Source organism: Anolis sagrei, chromosome 3, assembly GCF_037176765.1.
Source record: "Anolis sagrei isolate rAnoSag1 chromosome 3, rAnoSag1.mat, whole genome shotgun sequence".
NCBI lineage: Eukaryota > Metazoa > Chordata > Lepidosauria > Squamata > Dactyloidae > Anolis > Anolis sagrei.
In genome coordinates this window covers 234,437,016-234,459,465 of record NC_090023.1, presented here as the reverse complement: position 1 = coordinate 234,459,465, position 22,450 = coordinate 234,437,016, and the positions used below count along the sequence as shown (strand labels likewise).

Below are 22,450 nucleotides of genomic sequence, written 5' to 3'. Positions count from 1 at the left end.
GTTTTACATTGGATGATAGAGAATAGTCTCCAATGCGGTCCTCATGCCTATTGAAAACTGTTTAAAAACACACTTGTGGATGCATATTCAAAATTATATACAGCTCTCTAGAGTCAAGCAATTTGCCTCTTAAAGAACTAATTACTTTCCTGTTGCTAGAAGCTACAGATTTTATGTAATGTATTGTAAAGGAGATTCAGCTTTAAGGGTAACAGGCTTATGTTAATGTCTTATTATAAAAGTTAACAATGCAAGCCAATTGAGCTAAAGGACAAATGGACATTTGAGGTTGCCTGACTTTATTGGTTTTATTAACAGAGTTGGTAGAGGTCTGGATGCTACAGTCGCAATGGATAGAGAACTCTGGAGAACTACGCTCAGTTAAACAGCAACTCTGTAATGATACTTGAGCATAACCTTTGACTGCTCCATGTTATGTTTCTTTTGAGTGGAGGCGTATTTCTCACCTTTAAAATGTTGGGATATGATGAGATGATTAGAATTCTCTGCTACAAAGTTGTAGCGTGTAGTTCAGGGGAGATCTCTGAACATCTCACCAAGCTATGACACTTTAAAATGGCATCAAATTGTTGTAATGTGAAGGATAGATAAATTGGGAACATATTCAATCAGGTATTTATGATATGATACATATCCTTTTACCTTAGAACAAGTACTATTAAATTCAGAAAGGGTAACTCTTGAGTAGCTACAAATGATCGCACCCTATACGGCACTAAAATGGGTGATACTATTATCATTTGAAAATAAGTTGACTACAATGGTTTTCTGGGATATTTCATTTAAATATCCTTTCTGTAAATAAACCATCCATCAGAATTAAATTGCCTGAAAGCTAATCTTGTTTTTCATTTCTTTTCATGTAGTCTTTCAAAAAGCGTTACTTCCAGCTGACACAATTGTCAGATAACTCATACATAATGAATTTTTACAAAGATGAAAAGATTTCAAAGGAACCTAAAGGCTGCATCTTTTTGGATTCCTGTACAGGGGTTGTACAGGTAAGCCAACATTTTATTTGGTTTTATATATGCAGCCAATAGAGATGTAATGCTTTACTATTTTTTTTCTCAAAGGAAGATGTGAGTAAGCTGGATCTACACTGCCAAATAATGCAGTCTGAACTGCATTATGTGGGTCTACACTGACCATACAATCTAGCCTTAGTTTAACTATTTTCCTTGCTTCTGTAAAATTGTCATAATTATATACACAATTTGAGATATATTTGGTGTAAATTCTGCATGTAGTTATTTTGTACAGAAAACATCATTTTATATACAAATATATTGTTTTCTAACAGAAGAAAGTACTTTCTTGTGCAAGTCATCCATATTTGAATTTTACACAAAATAAGTCTCCAACTGCAGTATTTTCTGCATGTAAAACAGCTATTCTTTTGCCAAACTTATTTCTGCATAGAAATATTATTGTATGCTGGGTTTTATGCAGAAAATGCTGCTTTTCAGTGCCAAATAACCATGTGTGAATTTTGTACAGAATGGGTCCCCAACCATGAGATTCTCATCAGTGTAGGATTTTTCTCACTCAAGTTTCTCAGGAATTGTAACACATGTTTTTAAAACTATCTTAAAATATTTTTCAATATTATTTCCATCCATAATGGGCAAAGTTTTGGGGAAGTCACCAAAAAGACCCTCTTTTGTCTTACTAATTTGAATTAAATGTGAAGTCTTCTAAGAAGTGTCATTCTCTTGCTAGATTAGAAACAGTTCTTGGAATATTATTTCACTTGATCCAGTTGTTTAGGGACACTTAAGGTGGTTCTGATATGCATGAAAAGTTCCCAACTGTTCATTTCTCTGAACGTGAGTAAATATTCTTACATTTTAGAAGAATATTGGCTCATATTTGTGATTTGGATGTTAACAAGTAGACTTTTTAAAAGTACTCTATTATGTAGCTATGGCTATCTAATCAGTCTTCTTGATGAATGTTTGAGTTTTAAAGCTATATTATATTTATCTTTACTGAACAGAGGAAGTAGGCCCCAAAAGTAGATGCAAATAATTTCTGACTGACCACAATGCTTCTGACTGATTGCAGCATCTAACTTAGTTGTAACATCCATTCATATTTTTCAGTGATGTTTCTGGTATGATGACATCGAGTATGTAAAACATGGGCTTTGCCTCACGTGTATTTGATAGTATTATGTTTTATCCATTTAGAGAAGGAACTGTGGTTTTTTTAATAATTGATCTGATGTGATTTATTAAATAGCGCTAATAAGCAAGTGTGGTGAATGAATTAAAGCAATTGATTTCATATGGTTTCTTTAAATAACACAACATTACTTATTCTCTGAGTAATGCAGATTCTTTTAAGTAGTTGGGAAAGCAATCTGGTATGGAAGAAATATTGGCATCTCTGTAAGTTGGATACATATTTAGAGGAGACTTATCTCAATCAATTGGATTTTAGTGAGTCTCTTCAAAATATGAGTCATGATCCAGTCCTTGCACAGCAAAATATAAAGTTTAATATTATGAGGAGACCTCTCTCCTTTGAAATACAATCATGGTAACAGAGATACTCAAGATTAACCTTATGCTATTTAGTGCTTTTTTCTTGAACAGTATTAAATATAATGCACAACAAATGAAACATCAATGTGAAGGAGAAATAGGATTAGAAATGTATGTCCAGCAAGTGACATTTCTTCCCCCAATTTTCCCATCCAAAATACCCTCTTGGTCCATGAGAAAACGTAACTGGCACCATATAATGCACAGAACGAGATGCTATAGGGCGAGGATCCTCAAATTTTTTAAACCAAGGGGTGGTTCACTGCCTGAAGTTTTTTTTAGGAGAGGGGGAGGTAAATTACCATGGAGGGTTGCATCCAGCCCACGGCCCTTCCTTTGGAGGTCTCTGCTATAGAGAATGGGCAGCTACCCAGTTTACCATTCGTCCTTATTTGCTACTTAGTTTAGAGTTAAATCTTTTATACTCTGGAAATTCCCAATTATCTGATGCATGAAGAGTCTTGTATTTCTTTCTATTGAATGTCGGAAAAGAATGGGTATTGGCTTCATATAAAAAAGAAGAGGCTGGAACAAAGTTAAAAAAAACTTATATAAACTCTATAAACACAAGTCATCTTTCTAATGGCTATGTGGTTTTAAAGGGCGAGTAATTCCACAAGACATTAGATATAATCTAGGCCAAGTCTGGAATATCGGTCCCAATTTATATGATGTGGGATTTCTGACATTCTTTTCAGATGTTCTAATATTGAAGCTTAAATTTAATTTTGGAGATTGCTAGATCAAAAACCCAATTCTGTAGTGGTAGCAATAGTAAAGATGAAAATGAAATTGGGGTGGGAGTATTTTAGCTATTAACTCACCACAGAAGGAAATATTTGGCTATAAAATTGAAAATAAGAAGCCCTTGTATGTGATTGCCAAAACTTTGAAGTATCAATCTTGTAAGCAGATATTGAATTCTTGCAGTTTTGGTGTTTTAGACTCAGTATGCTTTTTGTTAGAAAAACAACACAGTAGCAGTAACAGCTTGGCAGTATTCTACGTACTATCTAATTTGAATGACTTTGCAAGAATGAATTGCACACTGCAGAAGAACATCCAAATCAACTACATTTTTCTTTGAGGAACAAAGAAAGCTGTTTTGTGTGAGAAGTGGAAATCATGAGGTCTGTGGTCTGCATGCAGGCTTTGGAGATGGGTTCCTTTCACCTTTGGCATTTCAACAAATATTTCCATTTCTGGATCCTTCTCCCTTCCAAAAAAATTAGCAGAAAAATAATGCTTTGAATGATATTTCTACTGTTTGGAGAGACCCAGGGCAAAAACCAAAAATGACATCCAAAACTGTCCAGAAGCAACTAGAACATCAGTCCCAATTCTACAAAACAGTGGCGATGTAGCCTGTGCTAATTACATAGGAACTGAAAATTGCTTTGCATCCATCCATCTATGCTCACCAGTGTATTCTAGTGAGTCATATTTTGGTCCTTGTAATTCAGTTTTGTCAATTTAGTTGCCCTGTGGGAACACAACTGAAGAAGGTGCTCAACAACCTCAAAAACTGAACAAAAAGAATTCTTCAGCTTCAAGTCAAGAGAAATGTGCAGTTCCCAAAGTAACAGGATGAAGCCCAGAATTAATAGGATAGATTCCCTCCTTTGAAATCCAGGGCACAAGATCTTAACCAGTTTCTTGTTGCATACCTTATCAAAGGTTGCCCTCATCAGCTGGTCTATTTCTGTTTGGGAACAAGTTGACGACAATTATACTGGATTGTTGGCTTCCTGTTTGTCAGTTCAGCTGGAAACCTCTTCGAGTTCAATCCTTTTGAACTGATGTCCAAGCTGCATAACACTTTCTTCAAAAGTATAGAGAACTTCCCTGGCTCTTTTTTTGAGGCTTGTGTAGACACAGTTCCTGGTTTTTGTTTTGCATGCAGGGTTGCAAAGAATCCCTGGGAAAGCAGAAGACCTCTTAATCTTTTTTGTAAATGTGTGTGCGGGCTGAAAAATAAAATGTACGTGTATCTTAAGAGAAAGCAAGAAATTATACAAATGAAACTGTCTCAATTCTATGTCCAAGTGTACAGAATAATACATCAAACAGATACTTTGAGATGTTTTGCAGTTTTCTAAGCCGTGTGTGTCAGTTTTTCTGAATCACTTTATGGGAAGAAATAAAGGACACAAATCCATTCACACCAGCTGAAAATGTGTCTCAAGTGTCTAAACAGCTGTATTAGTCATCACAGTTGTATGTGGATATTTCCAACCAGCTCCTAGAAAATAAATTGGCAATGGTTCATGATCTAGTGGTTCTCGCACATGTGCACATAAAACTCCATATATATTGAGTTTCTCCTACATAGAATGAGCAAAAGGAAATCCTGATACATACCAAAAAAGCAAATAACCAGTGTACTAGCAAAATGATTTTAAAAGGGGAGGAGTAGACAAGCGTTACAACATTCTGAACCAGCATTTTGTGTGAGTGTGTGTGTATTGTTATCATTTCCCAAAGAACTCAAAGGTCTAAACTGGTATATGCATATCTTGTTGGACCATCATATATATATTTGGAGGAAAGGAAATGATACTAGCCATCCAGGATTTCCCCCTTCTTCTTTTAAACCAGCTTAAAAGTCACATGTTTTATCAGAAGCAAGAATAGAACTTTGTCTAATGCAGTAGTACTTTTTGCCAGAGTACACAGAGGTTCTTATGCCAAGGCATTCTGGGAAGAAAGCATGGTGTCAGCAAGGTGAAAGCCAAATTGGCTGATCTGTAAGAAGCCAATGTATACCCTTGCATCTGTTTCTTTCTGCAGTGGATACTATGGCATAATATTCTCTATGGGAGAAGATGGTGTCATCTAGAGGCCGGGTTCTGCTGCTGAAACCAGAACAAATGGCTGTCAAATATTAGGAGGAGGAGGAAGAGGGAACCTTCACATAGAGCTAAACCCTCACCCAAAGTATTGCTGGCACTTAGAAAGCTATACAGGCTTGTCAGCTCTGGCCACAAAATCTGTAGTGGTGCAGAAGTCACTCCTGGTTGTTTGCATAATGTCCAGGGACTCTTATCCTCATTGTAGGGTAAGGCAGGTTGGAGAGGAAAAGAAAGCTGGGAGATGCTCTAAAGTTTTGGCCCCCATTTTGAGCAGTGTGTGGATAGCATGACCAGATCTGATGTGGACTGGTTTGCTGTCGCCGTGGGTCACTGTTACCATCCCAATTCCCTACGTTTATAAATGCAGGGGAAGTGGGGGTGGATTGGGCCATTATCACTGTCACTGTTGTAGATAGTGGTGGATCTCCAGGAGAGCTTCTGATCATCATGAGTGCCTTATGACAGCATCAGTAGAGGTGCTTACATGACCAGGGAGAAGGCAATGCTCCCTCCTTTTCCTTGACCACACGGATGTCAGTGCAAGACTCTCACAACAACAAAAAACTGTGCTGGAGTTCTATACAACAACAGGAAAGGGAATGTGACATTTCAAACAAGCTGAATTGATTAGGCTATAGCTGGACCATGTAGACTCTGCCCCACTACAGCTCTGACATGGAGAGTGTAGACACCACCAAGGCCATTCTGAAGCTTTTCTGCTCATTGTAGACCAGTGTCATAGATCAGGACAAAATTAACACAAAACTTGTGTACTCCCTGTTCACAATAACCAGAATTTACATGGAAAATTTACTTCATATTTAGATTAAATAGAAACAAAATGAATAAAACAACGGTATTGCAGATCTGTCATAAAATAATAAGTAACAATTGAAAGTGAAGATAGCATCCACTGATTTCCTTACAAAATAAAAATTAGCCAAAACTGCTGAACCATCAGGCAAGTGAAAATGTGTACCTTCTAACACATTAAGCAAGTACTTTGTTTAAGGAAGGGATAGTTTAAATACCAATAAAATATATCAGATTGTGAAGGGAAAATAACTATAGCACTTTGTTTCATAATATCTTATTATGTGATTCCCCCCACCCCCCGTATCAGGAGCAACTTGGGAAACTGCAAATCGCTTCTAGTGTGAGAGAATTGGCCACCTGTAAGGACATTGCCCAAGGGACTCCCAAATGTTTTACCATCTTGTAGAAGGCTTCTCTCATGTCCTGCATGAGAAGCTGGAGCTGACAGACAGGAACTAATCCGCTCCCCAGATTCAAACCGCTGACGTTTTGGTCAGTAGTCCTGCCAGCACAAGGGCTTAAGAACCATTGCATCACCAAGTGTTCTATTATGTGCTTATGACTTCTAGGGTGGAAGATCATGTAGACTCTGTTTCACAAGCACCACAATTTACTGAGCTGTCTTTATTTACTATAGGGCTAAGCTTCACTAAAGCATAGCACTACCCCATAAAGATGGAGGGTCTGTACAAACCCATGGTTCATAAAACAGAGGTGTGCATGTCCTGAATAAGCGAAGACCTCAAACTTGTTTTTAATTTTCCAAGTATGTCACATCTTCCCAGATGTTCTCATTCTTTTTAAATAGATTGTGATGAGGGAAAAGAATAATTTGAATTCAGACTATAGATGATTCCCCTATCCTACAGAATAATTTTCCTGGAAGTGAAAAATACTAGCACCTCAGGGAGTGACACAAAATAGTAATTCAGTGAAGTCAACAGATGGAGGAGATCAAAGGCCTTGCAGTAGCGATAGCTATTAAAAACATTGGCTGGTTTTTGTATTTCAGTGAATTTGAATCTAGTTATTTTTCTTGGAGCCCCCTGGTGGTGCAGCAGGTTTAACCACTGAACTGCTGAACATGCTGACCGAAAGTTCAGCAGTTCAAATCAGGGGAGTGGGATGAGCTCCCACTGTTAGGCCCAGCTTCTGCCAACCTAGCAGTTTGAAAACATGCAAATGTGAGTAAATCAATAGGTACCGCTTCTGTGGCCACATGACCTTGGAGGTATCTACGGACAATGCCGGCTCTTTGGCTTAGAAATGGAGATGAGCTCCACCCTCCTAGAGTCGGACATGACTAGACTTAATGTCAGAGGGAAACCTTTATCTTTACCTATTTTTCTTGGATTCTGTTTGTATTTGCATAAATATTATTTTCTGTTCTAAACATTGCCATTATTCAGGAATTTCACTATAATCTGAAAACAACCTTCATTCTGATATAAAACAGTAAGGTCGCAAACTTGCTTATGCTAAACTAGGACCAAGGCAAGACACACTTTGCCATTGTTTTGCACATAGTAAACCCAAAATAAGTAAGTGTAGCAGAGTATCTATGTATGAGATTATAAAGTGGGAAATTGTGCTCTCCATATGTTTTGTACTACAGTGTCTATCGGTCCCCATAAGCATTGCCAGATCTAAACTTGCTGTTTAGTCATTTGATAAAAGATTTGTTATGTCTTATGACTATAAAAATCACTTTTCTCTTCTTTCTTCCTAACATCTTGATCCAACAGAATAACAGACTTCGGAAACATGCCTTTGAACTAAAAATGAATGATTTGACATACTTTGTACTGGCAGCTGAAAATGAGCAAGATATGGATGAGTGGATTTTAACACTCAATAAGATACTACAGATAAATCCAGAAGGATGCATTCAGGAAAGGAAGAGTGCAGATATCACAGATCTGAAATTTGGTAAAGGTTTTAAAATTGTTCAATATTAAATAATATCAGAATCAAAGAGTATGTTATGTTACTTTCTGGATACTTTGCTGTGTAACAGAGGCACTAAGAAATCCTGTTAATGAATTGTAAAGAATTGAGGCAGTGCAATGAGGCGAACTGGTGTCTTGAAATGGTTTTTAAGCAACTTTTAATGTGGATATAAGTGATTTTAATGTTTGTATATATTTATGGTTTTATGTCCCGACACTGAATGTTTGCCGTATATATGTTGTGCTCCGCCCTGAGTCCCCTGTGGGGTGAGAAGGGTTGAATATAAATGTTTTAAATAATAATAATAAATAAATAAAGATGCATAGTGTCACACCAGCAAGAATGTCCCTATGTGTATCGCCAGCCAATGCACAAGAGGGCAGAATGCATTGATCTCAGTACATCTCAAGAGCAGTGCAAATCAATCCCAATGCACAAATATTCCAATGCACATCAGTTATTGCACAAATATTTCAATGCACATCAGGCTCCCTTACATAGAGAGGAAACAGTACTTTAGTGTATGCGCACATTATGGAACTGTCCAACTCTCACAGACATAAGTCTGCTTTCAAATATAAAAGTATTTCAGCCATCATATTTATGTTTCTCTATTTTAAAGATCTTGTATCGATCTCGTGAAATAGTCATAGCTCTGAATCCCTATGATAAAATGGTGGGGTTCTTAATGGCATACTATTAATCTTGGTTAAAGTTGTAGATTTAAATATGCAACTCCCTGTAGAGTTCGTGGGAACACCACAACATAAACTAGTACATGGTGAGTGATGGCAAATGCATTTCTATTGCTTAGTTTCCAGTTCATTTATCTGTTACAGCAGGAAACCACAAACCGATTGCACTCTGAATGGTTTAGGAGGCTTTTCATGGTAAAACTCACTACTATGATGCAAAATGCATTTGCATCAAAAGAAACCCAATGGAGGAGTCAATGCTCTCATAGTGCTTTCTTTTGACCATGATATATTCTATGATGTGCTTTATAAATGAGTCATATTTCCACAAGAGGATCATAGCTTTTGTTCAACACAGCTTGGGAGCTGCAGATATAGTCTCCTGCTGAAGAGGTTTTGTGACAATCACAGACCTGAGCTCACCATTTTTGATTAAAACATTATTTAAAGGGCTTCTATTATTATTCTTCCACTCACACCCACAGAGCCCTATATGCATGTTGAGTTCTGGAACAAAGTTGCTGTCAAGCAACTAAGCATGCACAATGGAAAACCACCAAAGTATGTCTTATATACTATGGGAAAGTCCTTACTAATGCCAGGACTAAACTATGTTGAACCATAGTGTGTATCATACTCACTGCTAAACTTTTAGGAAGAGCTTAATGTCCACTAATGCATTATTCATAATTTCAGATTCAGAAGACTTGTTAACGAATTATGATTGCCCACCAGAGGAAACCGATTCTTCAGAGAATAGCTTGCATCCAGATTTCTCTAAAGTAAGACATTGTTGTTGTTTAAAAATCTCTGAGTGCTACACATACAGTCACATTGACAATATCAGTGTGGCATTGCTCTTGTATTGAATCTAAGCTGATGTTACAGCTGAACATTTGCATCTGTGTTCCAAACTTAACAGATAAAGGTTTACAATGGCACAAAGATGTGATCACTCAGTTGTAGTGGGACATTGTGTAGTGGAGCTTTAGTCCCACCACACAGCTTTGCCTATTACTTGTGTCCTGGAGAATAGATTGGAACCATTTTACAGGAAACAGCTGCCCTCCCATTTTGGAAAGGCCAAAGCTACCAACTGGACACTGGAGATTAGGGTTGCCAGAGACTGAGTGATATGATTCATCTCAAAACCATTCAGAATGGCATTTTGACTACCATGGAATCATCTATGTGGTTAGCATAAGGTTGTGAACTGTTAGAATAGAATTGTGAGTAATATGCCGTAGAGCAGAACACACCTGTTCAATGTATTTAACACTGCCCTGCCTATGTATTCATCATTAGCATCCCTAGGGACTGTCACTTGATGCTCACATTCTGATCTCTTTTTTTGTGCCAGTTAGAAGCCTTTTAATTTGCCATGGCATTCTAGTTTTAAGTGCCTTTAGAATAGTGTATTTCAACCTTTCTAATGTCACAATCCCTTAATACAGTTCCGCATGTTGTGGTGACCCCAACCATAAAATTATTTCGTTGCTATTTCATAGCTGTAATTTTGCTACTATTATGAATCATAATGTAAATATCTGATATGCAGGATGTATTTCCATCCACTGGACCAAATTTGGCACAAATACCTGATACACCCAAATTTGAATACTGGTGGGTTTGAGGGGGGTTGATTTTTGTCATTTGGGAGTGGCTGGGATTTTTAGTTCATTACAGTCAAAGAGTGTTCTGAACTCCACTGATGATGGAATTGAACCAAATTTGTCACACAGAACTCCCACGACCAACAGAAAATACTGAAAAGTTTGGAGGGCATTGACCTTGGGTTTTGGAGTTATATACAGAGAGCACTGTGGACTCAAACAATGATGGATCTGGACCAAACTTGGCACGGATACTCAATATGCCTAAATGTGAACACTGGTGGAGTTTGGGGAAAATAGACAATGACATTTGGGAGTTGCAGTTGCATGGATTTATAGTTTACCTACAACCAAAGAGCATTCTGAACCCCACCAGTGATAGAATTGGGCCAAACTTCCCACACAGAACCCCCACTACCAACAGAAAATACCCTTCTGACACCCCCTTGCGACCCCCTCCCCCAGGGGTTAAGGTGGAGAGCATGACTTTGTTGATGGACAAATTCTGTATTCTAGACTAAGAAGTTCACTAGGACTATACAGCCACAGTGCTTATGGGCAATCGTCATATGGCATGACTGATGTTATACAATTAGCTCCCACATTCATTTGCAATATTTAGCTGTTAACAAATAGGTTGAGAAAAGGATGTATATTCTTTGGGTTTGATTTTTTCTGGAGTACTTCATTGTGTTGATTAGCCTACATTTATCCTTTTAAATTTCTTGATATTAAAATGAGTGATGGACTAGGACACTGGGCGACTCGGATTCAAATCCACATTGAAACATAGAAATTCACTTGGTGATCCAATTTGGAAAACACTGCTTTATGTTATTTTGGAGAGGAATACAGAAACAATGAGATTTCTATGCTGACTTCATTTGTTTTATGGGAAATAGCTCTCATATCAGAAATATAAATACCTTTATATCATTTGCCTGTTGTTACAGTACCTCACAGAAACAGAAGAAACTGTTAAAGCATCTCGAAATACGGATCGACTAAATCTGTTCTCCCTAGATCCTGATATTTCTGTAAGTATTTTCTGAAGTCGTCAGATATGGTAGGCTAGACATTATTATAATGCTCAGTAAGAAACCAATCACTTCACTCTTATTGTTTTGTGTTTGTACATTCTTCTATAATTTTTTTGTTAAAGTACTTTGCCAGGATATGAAAATATTGCTGACTGTCACTGAGTCCCACTAATATTACTGTTCTGTTCCAGTAAAGAATGACTCTTGGAGTATTTTTATATCAGTACTCTTTTTAAATTATTTCATTGTCTTCATTATAGGCTTTGAGTCCTAACAGAAAAGACTTCACCGGAACGGGTTCATGGCTCAAACCATTTGAAGAGAGAGATACAAAGCGAATCATGATAACGTGCAAATCTCTCAATCTCAATCTGCAAGCTTGTGTTTCTGACAATGAAAATGACCCAATTACTAATGTAAGTTTGAAGATGGTGCATAGAGATCGAGGTATAGAGTTTCATTTCCACAAAAGCATGCTCCATTGCTCCTTATGAAGGTTTGGTAAAAAGAATAGATTTCATTGTGTGTGTTTTACTTTTCAGCTAACTTATTTGTATATGAAATAAGAACAAATCAAACAGGGGTGATTTATATTAGCAAAATTGAATAACAGCACTATGCTTTTGGAAGGATGCATTCATTGTCTGTAGCTAAAACAGCTAAAAGTATTGATACAAATTGTGTTGCTTGCCATAATTATTATATTTACATGTACATAACAATATAGCACACATGCACATTAGCTCCAAATGCCTGGGATTCATCTCTGAGCAAGGGCCTCAGATATTAAAGGTATTTTCATAGAATGTGTGCAGTTCATAGAAGTGCTGCTTTTTGCAGCATGTGGATTGATGTTCTGTCCTAATTAAGGCTTTTCAATTGCTTTTTGAGGTTTCTTGGAATACCTCCAAGAGCACCAACCACTATTGGTACCACTGTTGTTCTCTTTTGCCATAGTTGTCCAATTTCATGATGATTATAGTGATGATGATGATGATGATGATGATGATGATGATTTGAAACACAAGATTATTACACAGCAAACAAGATCACTATGTTGGCTGTTGTATTGCATCACCTGTCGGACACGTCCCAAGTGCCTAGGACTGTGTGATGTATCGGCGAATAATGCGTGCAGATCCCAGTAGAGTGTCCTTTTGCAGCTGACAGATGGCAATTTTGTCAGCGCTGATTGTGTTTAAGTGCAGGCCAAGGTCTTCAGACACTGCACCCAGTCGATCACCACTGGGACCACCTTTACTGGCTTGTGCCAGAGTCTTTGCAGTTCGATCTTTAAATCCTCATATCGTGTCAGCTTTACCAGTTGTTTCTCTTCACTCCTACTGTCACCAGGGGTTGCAACATCGACACAATCGTGAGGTCAGGGTATTGCACTCCAAAACTCTGTCAGTCTGAATTCAGAAGCCCCAGATTAATTTGACATGTTTACTTGTGATCCCACCAGTTCTTTGTCGCAGGTAGATGGTATTTGTGTCACAAGTTCCAATGAATCATCTGAGCAACAGTGTTATGCCTCTGCTTATAGTCTGTCTGCGTGATCTTCTTGCAGTAGCTGAGGATGTGATCTATTGTTTGATCTGCTTCCTTGCAGAGTTTACACTTGGGATCAACTTAACCACGGTCCTTATAATCCTGGGCGACAACCGAGCCAATATAGACTTATTTAGAGTTTGTTTCACCATATTTAAATGGGTTGGGTGCACTTAGTTCTACTTCTCAGTTGAGACTGCTCTATCTTGGTTGAACCTACTGGTACTTTACCCTACTGCCAGCACAGTTCTCAACATAAAAGAAGCAGTTAAGCCCCTTGCCAACAATTATTATTATTATTATTATTATTATTATTATTATTATTATTAGTTATTGCTTCTGTTAATGGATTGAGGTGGAACATTACTTAGTTAAAGTACATAGATGAAACAAAGGACCATAAAATGCATATGTTAAAACATAGAACAAACATTAATACATCAATACTAATAAAGGTAAATATAATGTAAATTTTAAATTCATATGTATTGTCGAAGGCTTTCATGGCCAGAATCACTGGGTTGTTGTAGGTTTTTTCAGGCTATATGGCCATGTTCTAGAGGCATTTTCTCCTGACGTTTCACCTGCATTACAGATGCAGGTGAAACTTCAGGAGAAAATGCCTCTAGAACATGGCCATATAGCCCGAAAAAACCTACAACAATCCAGTTAAAATTCATAGTTTAGAATTGCCCAGGTAGGTCTGCCTTCATCAAACTCTGTTGTGTAGAAACCTGCAAGTTTCTAGACATAATAATAGAGGAGCTTGTGACATCAGATTTCAGATCAGGGCATAAATATAATGAACCAACTACCATATAAACAGATATATAAGTTCACTTCGTGTATAAGTCAAGGCAATGGATATAATTGTCTGACCATAGCCTCAGGACTATTCTCTTCACTACTCTAGTTTATATCAAATTACATTCACCGGTTCTACTTAACATAGTTCTTTAGAATACAATACAATATACATAATGTAAAATATAAATCAACCTTTTTAATGCCGTTTCTCAGAATCTTTGTACTACCAGCAATTTTATTCTTTTGCAGCTGCTATACATTGATCTAGAACTGAATGTGCCCTTTTTCCCCATCTCATGAATTATGCATTATATAGACAGCCAGAGGGAATGTTTCATTTATTCAGCTTTGTTATTGCATAATCAGTTTGTTGTAATCTATATTTTGTAATTGAGATGTACTTTTGAAAATATAGTTCCATTCATTCAATTGTGACAATTACAGTCCTGTGTTTCTTATTCTTATGCATAAAACCACAGAATTCTCTGTCAAAAAGCGTATTTGAATTCCCTTTGTAAAAACATGAAGCTGAACAATTGTGGGGCCCATTTGCAAAAAATGTAGAAGAAGTAATATAATTTCTAGAGCTGTGTACATTTTAGGTGCAGGATGGATGAACTAGGCCAGCTCAAAACATGTTTTGCTGCTTTGTAATCTCATCTTTCAGACAGCGCACATTAGTTAGATACACTCATGGACCTGCATTAAGCTGATGTCGTGCTATATAAAATACCAGACTGCTTAATGTTCAGCTAATAGCTACTGGTATATAATATGCTTGGCATTCACTCTAATTCTTTCAAAGCATTGACTAAAAGCTGCAGTTCAAGGCACATCTTTTCAGTGCAGGTTACTCTAAGGGTGTGAGTTCTGGAGCTATCTGTACTCAAGGATGTATCTGCTAAATCCGGGGCCATTTGTCTAGATGGTTCAGCCAATTTGTCTCCATCTTCATGTTGCAACAACTGAAACTGATCCAAAGAAAATTGATAAGATAATGCACCTGGCATACCCTCAGACATCAAGTTCTGATCAAATATGATATCCCCTCCCCTTTAAAATATACATCTTGAGTCAATATGCATATTGCACTAGCATATTTTGGGGGCCCTGGTGGTGCAGTGGGTTAAACCTTTGAGCTGCTGAACTTGTTGACTGAAAGGTCACAGGTTTGAATCTAGGAGCGGTGTGACCTCCTGCTGTCAGCCCCAGCTTCTGCCAACCTAGCAGTTCAAAAACATGCAAATGTGAGTAGATCAATAGGTACCGGTCCGGCGGGAAGGTAACAGCACTCCATGCAGTCATGCTGGCCACACGACCTTGGAGGTTTCTACTGACATCTCCGGCTCTTCGGCTTAGAAAGGGGGATGAGCACCAACCCCCAAAGTTGGACACAACTGGACTTAATGTTAGGGAAAAACCTTTACCTTTACCTACTAGCATATTTAATTCTGATTTTTAACTGTATTTGTTTTTTTTCTCTGCTCTTTGTTTGTAGATAGAACCTTTCTTTGTGAGTGTGGCTCTTTTTGATACAAAGGACAACAGAAAACTTTCTGCTGATTTCCATGTGGACTTAAATCATACCATTGTGAGGCAGATGATATCCAATTCTTCACCTTCAATAGAAAATGGAACTATTGGGATTGTTGTCACCAAAGAAGAAGAACCACAGGTCAAAGGGTTTCCAGAAGAATGGCTAAAGTACCCTAAACAGGTAACTAAGAAGTTGACTAACCATGTGAAAATTTGCTTTTGGAGCCTTATGACACAAAATAGTAAATGAAATGAATGTCAGAAAATGGTATGTCACCTGTGTTCAGACAACCCATTTTTAAATAATATAATCACAAAAATTATTTATTTATTTATTTCATACACTTGTACCCCGCCCTTCTCACCCCCGAGGGGGGACTCAGGGCAGCCTCACAGCAAGCACCATTTGGTGCCATTACAATCATAAAAACATTCAAGAAATTCAGTAAACCACATTAAATAGACAGTTGTTAAAAACATGCCAGTTAAAACAAAAGTGCGGGTCAGTTCATTGTCACTTCAAATTGCTTATGTATTCTTATCACTTGCTGCTATTCAATGATCAAATGCTTGGTCCCACAACCAAGGTCTTGAGTTTCCTTCTAAAGAACAGGATGGAGGTGGCCAATCTGATGTTCCTGGGGAGGGAATTCCACAGGCAGGATATGTTAGTTAACCTGCTTATAAAGAGGTGCCAAGGGTGCATCTATACTGCAGAATTAATGCAATTTGATGCCACTTAATTGCCATGGCTCAAGGCTATGGAATCATTGAGGTTGTAGTTTGGTGAAGCACTGTCATTGTTAAGAAGAGAAAGCTAAAGACCTTGGGGAACTACAACTCCCATGATTCTGTAACATTGAGTCAGTGCACATAGTGAACTCTACAAAATAGATACACCTCTGCAGTAATCATTCACAGAGTTCCAACAGGCAATCTCCATTAACAGCATTACACTCAATCTTAGCAAATAACAGCAGAATTTTAAGTAGTCAACAAAAGCTATTTTTTAAAAATGGCAAGCCCAGGTCATTGAATAGGGCAAAGCCTTTCTCTATATTTTGAGTTCATGGGGGCTATTAATTATTAAAAGTTTGTTTCCTGAGGTCTGTAATTCTGCTACCTATAATGAGTTTTCTCTTCTAATCCCAGGCAGTTTTCTCCATAAGTAACCCGCACTCTGAAATTGTTTTGGTGGCAAAAATTGAAAAAGTGCTCATGGGAAACATTGCCACTAGTGCAGAACCTTACATAAGGAATCCAGACTCCAACAAGGTAATATAAGATAAAGATAAAACCTCTCACATCCTAGGGGGGAAATCAACATTGAAGTGAAAATGTATCACAAAAGATTGATTTAGCAATCTGTGGCACTGTAGTGGACTTCTAACTGTAGAATAAATTGCCTGTGCTTATTTTTATTCCATTTTATTCCATTCACTAAGAATGTTTTCATCACCTTTAATGTGGAAGTAAAAGGGACTACAATAGCTAACCGGTTTAAGATGAGCAGCTAATATACTGGATATTACAAATCTGTTCTTTCTCTCTGTGGATGCATTAGATTCATCTGAGAGATCAGTATAATAAAACCAATCTCTTAAGCGAGTGTTTGGACTGTCCTTCAATGGAAGTCTTCTAACAGAGAGTATGCAGCCATCCTTTTTGGAGGTTCTAGCTCATGCATCAAACTAATGGCTGAGCTTCATAGCTTACAAGACCCTCTGAAGCTCTTATGTGGTGGACTTCTAATTGTCCACCATTTGCAGAAATCGCAAGTGCTGGAAACTTATTTTGTTTGGAGCCCCCAGTGCTACAATGGGTTAAACCATTGTGCCGGCAGGACTGAAGACCGACAGGTTGGAGGTTCGAGCTGGAGCTCCCTCTGTCAGCGCCAGCTCCCCATGTGGGGATATAAGAGAAGTCTCCTACAAGGATGGTAAAACATCAAAAACATCTGGGCATCCCCTGGGCAGTGTCCTGCAGACAACCAATTCTCTCACACCAGAAGCAACTTGCAGTTTCTCAAGTGACTCCTGACATGAAAAATAATTGTTGATATCTTATTTTTGTGAATAATTAAGTCCCCTTGAAAACTCTCAGGAAGATAGCATCTACATGGGATTTCTGGTTACATTTGTCCTGGAATTAACTTTTTCTTTCCTTGCTTGTTTGCTTAGTGCGCTCAGAAAGTATTAAAATCCAACAAACAGTTCTGCAGCAAGTTGGGAAAGTATCGGATGCCCTTCGCTTGGTCTGTAAGGTATGTAATTTCTTACAAAATGCTAGTTTTTATAAGGTTTTCATACTAAGAGACACTAGAGACGTGGTCAGTTTCACCATTACATCATCAGTCTTATAACTTCATCAGAAATTACCAGCTTCTTTTTATTTTGTTCTATCAATTTTAAGTTTGAGTCAATGGGACACAAATGACAATATAATGTAGCAACAGACTGCTGGTAGCAATAGTGATTTGAATTTCTAGATTATTCCTGTTATTTTTCATTGATCATATCATTAACTTCTATTAATACAGATTGAGTGTCCCTTATTTGAAATGCTTGGGGCCAGAAGTGTTTTTGAATTTGCATATACATAATGGGATATCTTATTGATGGTACACAAGTGGAAATACAGAATTCATTTATCCAAGCAGAATTCTCAGCATGAATCCACACCTCCCACCATTTCACAGATTCTTGTATCTATTCATCCTAATGTCATCCTGTTTGTTTGCTACTTCTGTTGTCTATGAAATGCACGACTGGAGAGAGAAAGGATCTGTGAAATGACAGGAATCCAAGGAAGTGCTTGGCACAAATCTATGTCTCATGCCATTTCACTTTCTCCAGTCTTGCATCTCTTCTGTCTCTTGCCAGCCCCTCTCTGTCCTCTCACTATGAAGGAAAATACAGACAGTTGGCAGAAAAAAAAAGTTTTGGATTTTGGAGCTTAATGATGCACAATTTGTATCCTTTCAATCATTTTTAAGAGAGGAAAAAGTGGCATATAAATAAAAAAACAACAGCCTTCATTTCAAAGTTTACCCTCCGTCTATGCATACAGAGTAATGCAGATCCTTTATAGCCACCTAAATGACTATGATCGATCTCTATAAATCTCACATGTTTACTGGGTTAACATTTAGATTAGTTTAAAACATTCTATAGAGCAGTGGTTCTCAACCTTCCTAATGCTGCGACCCCTTAATACAGTTCCTCATGTTCTGGTGGCCCCCAACCATAATATTATTTTTGTTGCTACTTCATAACTGTAATTTGGCTACTGTTATGAATTGTAATGTAAATATTTGATATGCAGGATGTATTTTCATTCACTGGACCAAATTTGTCAGAAATACCCGATACGCCCAAATTTGAATACTGGTGGGGTTGGGGGAAAATTGATTTTGTTATTGGGGAGTTGTAGTTGCTGGGATTTATAGTTAACATACAATCAAAGAACATTCTGAACTCCATCAACGATGGAATTGAACTAAACTTGGCACAAAGAGCTCCCATGACCAACAGAAAATACTGGAAGGGTTTGGTGGGCATTGAGCTTGAGTTTTGGAGTTGTAGTTCACCTACATCCAGAGAGCACTGTGGACTCAAACAATAATGGATCTGGACCAAACTTGGCACTAATACTCAATATGCCCAATTATGAACCTGGTGGAGTTTGGAGAAAATAGACCTTGACATTTGGGAGTTGTAGTTGCTGGGATGTATAGTTCACCTACAATCAAAGAGCATTCTACACCCCACTGATAGAATTGGGCTAAATTTCCCACACAGAACCCCCATGACCAAAAGAAAATACTGTGTTTTCTGATGGTCTTTCGTGACCCCTCTGACAACCCTTTGTAACCCCTTCCCCAGAGCTCCTGACCCCCAGGTTGAGAATCGCTGCCATAGAGTAACCCAGTGAGTGGCATTGCTGTGTCAAATATTCACATCTCATTCCCAACCCACTGGCTTTGCCTACATCATAGAAAGGCAAGAGACCAGACTATAGATGAAGTCAGCTCATGTGCTGTGAGCACTCCATCTAACTTCAGTACAGTTGAACATACAGAGATCAATACCTCATTCATATATCCAAACTCTTCTTTCCTGTAGTGCTTAGCTTTATCTTAGATTGAGGATAATGCAGTAAATTGCACCCCATGAATCTTAACAGTCTATAAATAGATATTTCTACTTGAGACACAGAACATATTGCACAAGAGCTGCCATGACTATGACAAAAAACAGAAACCTTGGACTATGAATGTGCTTTCCATTTCTTTAATTTCTGGCGTTAGCACTAGTCCCATTTCACGTGGAGGTTTTTTTAACTGTTCTAATTTAAAACAGATTGAAACAGTAGTGTAATTTTTAGATATTTTCAAATACCCCACATCTGAGAATTTATCAGCCTTGCAGCTGGAATTTCCCTTTATTTGTGCCACAGCAGGCATGTCTGTGCCCTGGTCTTTGGGCTGTATGCAGAGACAATAATTACAACATGCATTAGAATTACAATGTGACAAGTCACCCTCCCATTCTCATATTCCTACCACAGCTGCCAGAGTTTGCAAATATGATTTGTACTTGGAAGGCTGGTTTCCCCACAAATATTTTCCATATATATTTCTTCCTTCCATTTCTATTATTCTCATACAAATAGTTTTGGAACTCAAGCTGCAGCATATCTTACAAACTTGCAATAATAGAGTGTCTGTTAAGGCTAGTGTAAATTATTCAGAGCTTGCAAAAGTGGCTTATTTGGACAACAAACTCCAGTGTGCCTCAGCCAATATAGCTGATGGCACTACTAGTTCCTTAACCTCTGACTCTATGTTCAAGCAGCTGCTGGACTCCTGAGTCATAATGAGAATCTAGTCGAACAAGGAAGGTTTTGTTGTCAATCAGCAAGGAAGAATTTGTAGTTGTTTAACAACTGGAATAATTAACCCCTCGCCCTCAAAATTTATTTATTCCGTGTCAAAAGCATTGCACAAATAAGTATAAAACTGATAAAAATGGAGGAAACACAAGTGGTCAAATAATCTTTGACCAAAAATGGGCAACAGTGACTACACTGTCTGTAGCTTTAAACAATTATTCCTTCGTACATGAGGCAGGGCACTGTGCACAAGAATGCATATGTAGAGTTGTTTGTGCTGCTCCACAGTTGCATAAGGTGGAGGAGCCCTCAAAATATGGACAATACCCTTTATGTGTATTCTCTTGCCCAGAAACCCTTTTGCAGAGCTTGGACTACAAGTCCTCCCCACACACAGGAACACCACAGAATCCACCAGCTATCATGGCCAACTGGAAGCTATGGTCCATCTAGAGCAGGGCTTCTTAAACTTTTTCCATTTGTGACCCCTTTCTTCATGGGGAAATTTTATATGCCCCCAGGTATATAAGTATATACAATCAGTGTAAAAATCAATCATTTATTGAAGATAAATCAGCATTTGCAAGGCTTGCTAAACAGGCTGATTTTTCTTTTTATGACGTACAGGTGAAGCATTTCTGCCGAGTCCACTGTAAACACTAGTCTTGTGCATTTGTATAGAATCTGTTTCAGTTTGTTTCATTGGTGTGGCCCTGTTTTTGTTTTTGAGTGCTGCTTCTGAAAATGGGGGCTTTTCCCAAACAATTGTTTTGCTCTTTCATCTGAATGAACAAAACATTTCGGACCATTGGCCAAACATGAGTGGCCTTCCCAGGCTCCCCTTCCCCTCAGTTTTAGGGCTAGAAGGGTGAAAATCACCACACATGGTCCCCTAATTTTTAGGGATTTTTTCTTTCTACAAATAAAATCTCCTTTAAAACAGTCCCTTTTTCCCTTCCTTTTGATATGTATCGGAGCAGGACATCGGATACCAGCTGTGGAGGAGATCACAGCTTAAAGGCAGGGCTTCATATACCACCAGTAACCTGGTGAACTCACTGGTTTCTTGGGCTCTGATTGGTGCAAATACCTCCTCTGAGGCATGTAGAAAAACTCCCTGGATGGTGAGGAAAGGCACACAGCCCAAAAACCAAACAAAGAAATGGAAAACATGCAACTTTCTCTTTCGTTTTGCCTTTTGTTTAGTCTAAAAATGGCTCTTTCATTTCATGCCATTTGAATGATGATAGGAAATGAATACCCGAATGAAACAAATGGAAAAAAATACTGTTTCCACCTCTAGTAAATACCGCACATTGATTCTAACAGATTTATGTAAATGAGTAAAGTTCAGGAATCTTTTTTGTTGCCAAATTTTTCTCAACCCCTATATTGAGCTAAGGGGGTCCCATTTAAGAAGCTGTGCTCTGGAAAGCCAAACACTCTTTGTCCTTGTAAGAAATGTGCTATGAAGTCAATCCTATGTATTCATTGAGGTTTCGTGGACCAAGAAGCTAGATGGTTTTTCATTTAATTTTAAGTGTTACCAAGTATCTGACATGAGATGCGAATGTTGTTGGACTACTTAGAAACATGCTCACTACACTGTTGAATTACACATATACATGAGTAGGGAATTGCTCAATAACCAAGCAGATTGCATTTCATTTCAAGATAATGTTTGAATATCAAATGGTGAAATTGGTTTTAAAAGTAGATGAAAGTGGATGCTTTATATGAAATGAAATTACGATTCCTTTGAAAAGTCTGTCCTGAATTTCTTAAAGCTTTGGAAATGGTTATACTGAAAAGGCATTTACTGATTGGTTTTCATCTAGTATGTTGTTTCTCCCACTACAGGCCAGTCTTTAAAGATAATCAGGGAAATATTGATAGAGATTCAAGGTTCTCACCTTTGTTCAGGCAAGAAAGCAGCAAAATTTCAACAGATGACTTAATGAAACTCGTTGTAGAATACAGAAGGTAAGAATTATTTCTTGAATATGTGCATGGGCATAGTGTTGTTCTGGCTACTTTGCTATAATAACTTTACACAAAAAATCCTGATGGCCAAAATAACTATATTACATGAAATGTTTTTCACATTAGTCAAAGATTTTATCAAAA

General features: G+C 37.8%; 1 protein-coding gene across 12 annotated transcripts in view; it reads left to right on the top strand.

The window, feature by feature from the left end:
- DOCK10 (dedicator of cytokinesis 10) overlaps window positions 1–22,450 on the top strand; it is a 211,773-nt gene that overhangs the window by 119,584 nt on the left and 69,739 nt on the right. For all 12 annotated transcript variants that reach the window (XM_060767871.2, XM_060767878.2, XM_060767874.2 and 9 more), the window contains 9 exons: window positions 888–1,022; window positions 7,984–8,167; window positions 9,580–9,665; window positions 11,450–11,533; window positions 11,797–11,952; window positions 15,393–15,611; window positions 16,583–16,705; window positions 17,611–17,693; window positions 22,184–22,306. In XM_060767871.2, the coding sequence (XP_060623854.2) occupies window positions 888–1,022; window positions 7,984–8,167; window positions 9,580–9,665; window positions 11,450–11,533; window positions 11,797–11,952; window positions 15,393–15,611; window positions 16,583–16,705; window positions 17,611–17,693; window positions 22,184–22,306 (1,193 nt within the window). The remainder of the gene's footprint in view (window positions 1–887; window positions 1,023–7,983; window positions 8,168–9,579; window positions 9,666–11,449; window positions 11,534–11,796; window positions 11,953–15,392; window positions 15,612–16,582; window positions 16,706–17,610; window positions 17,694–22,183; window positions 22,307–22,450) is intronic.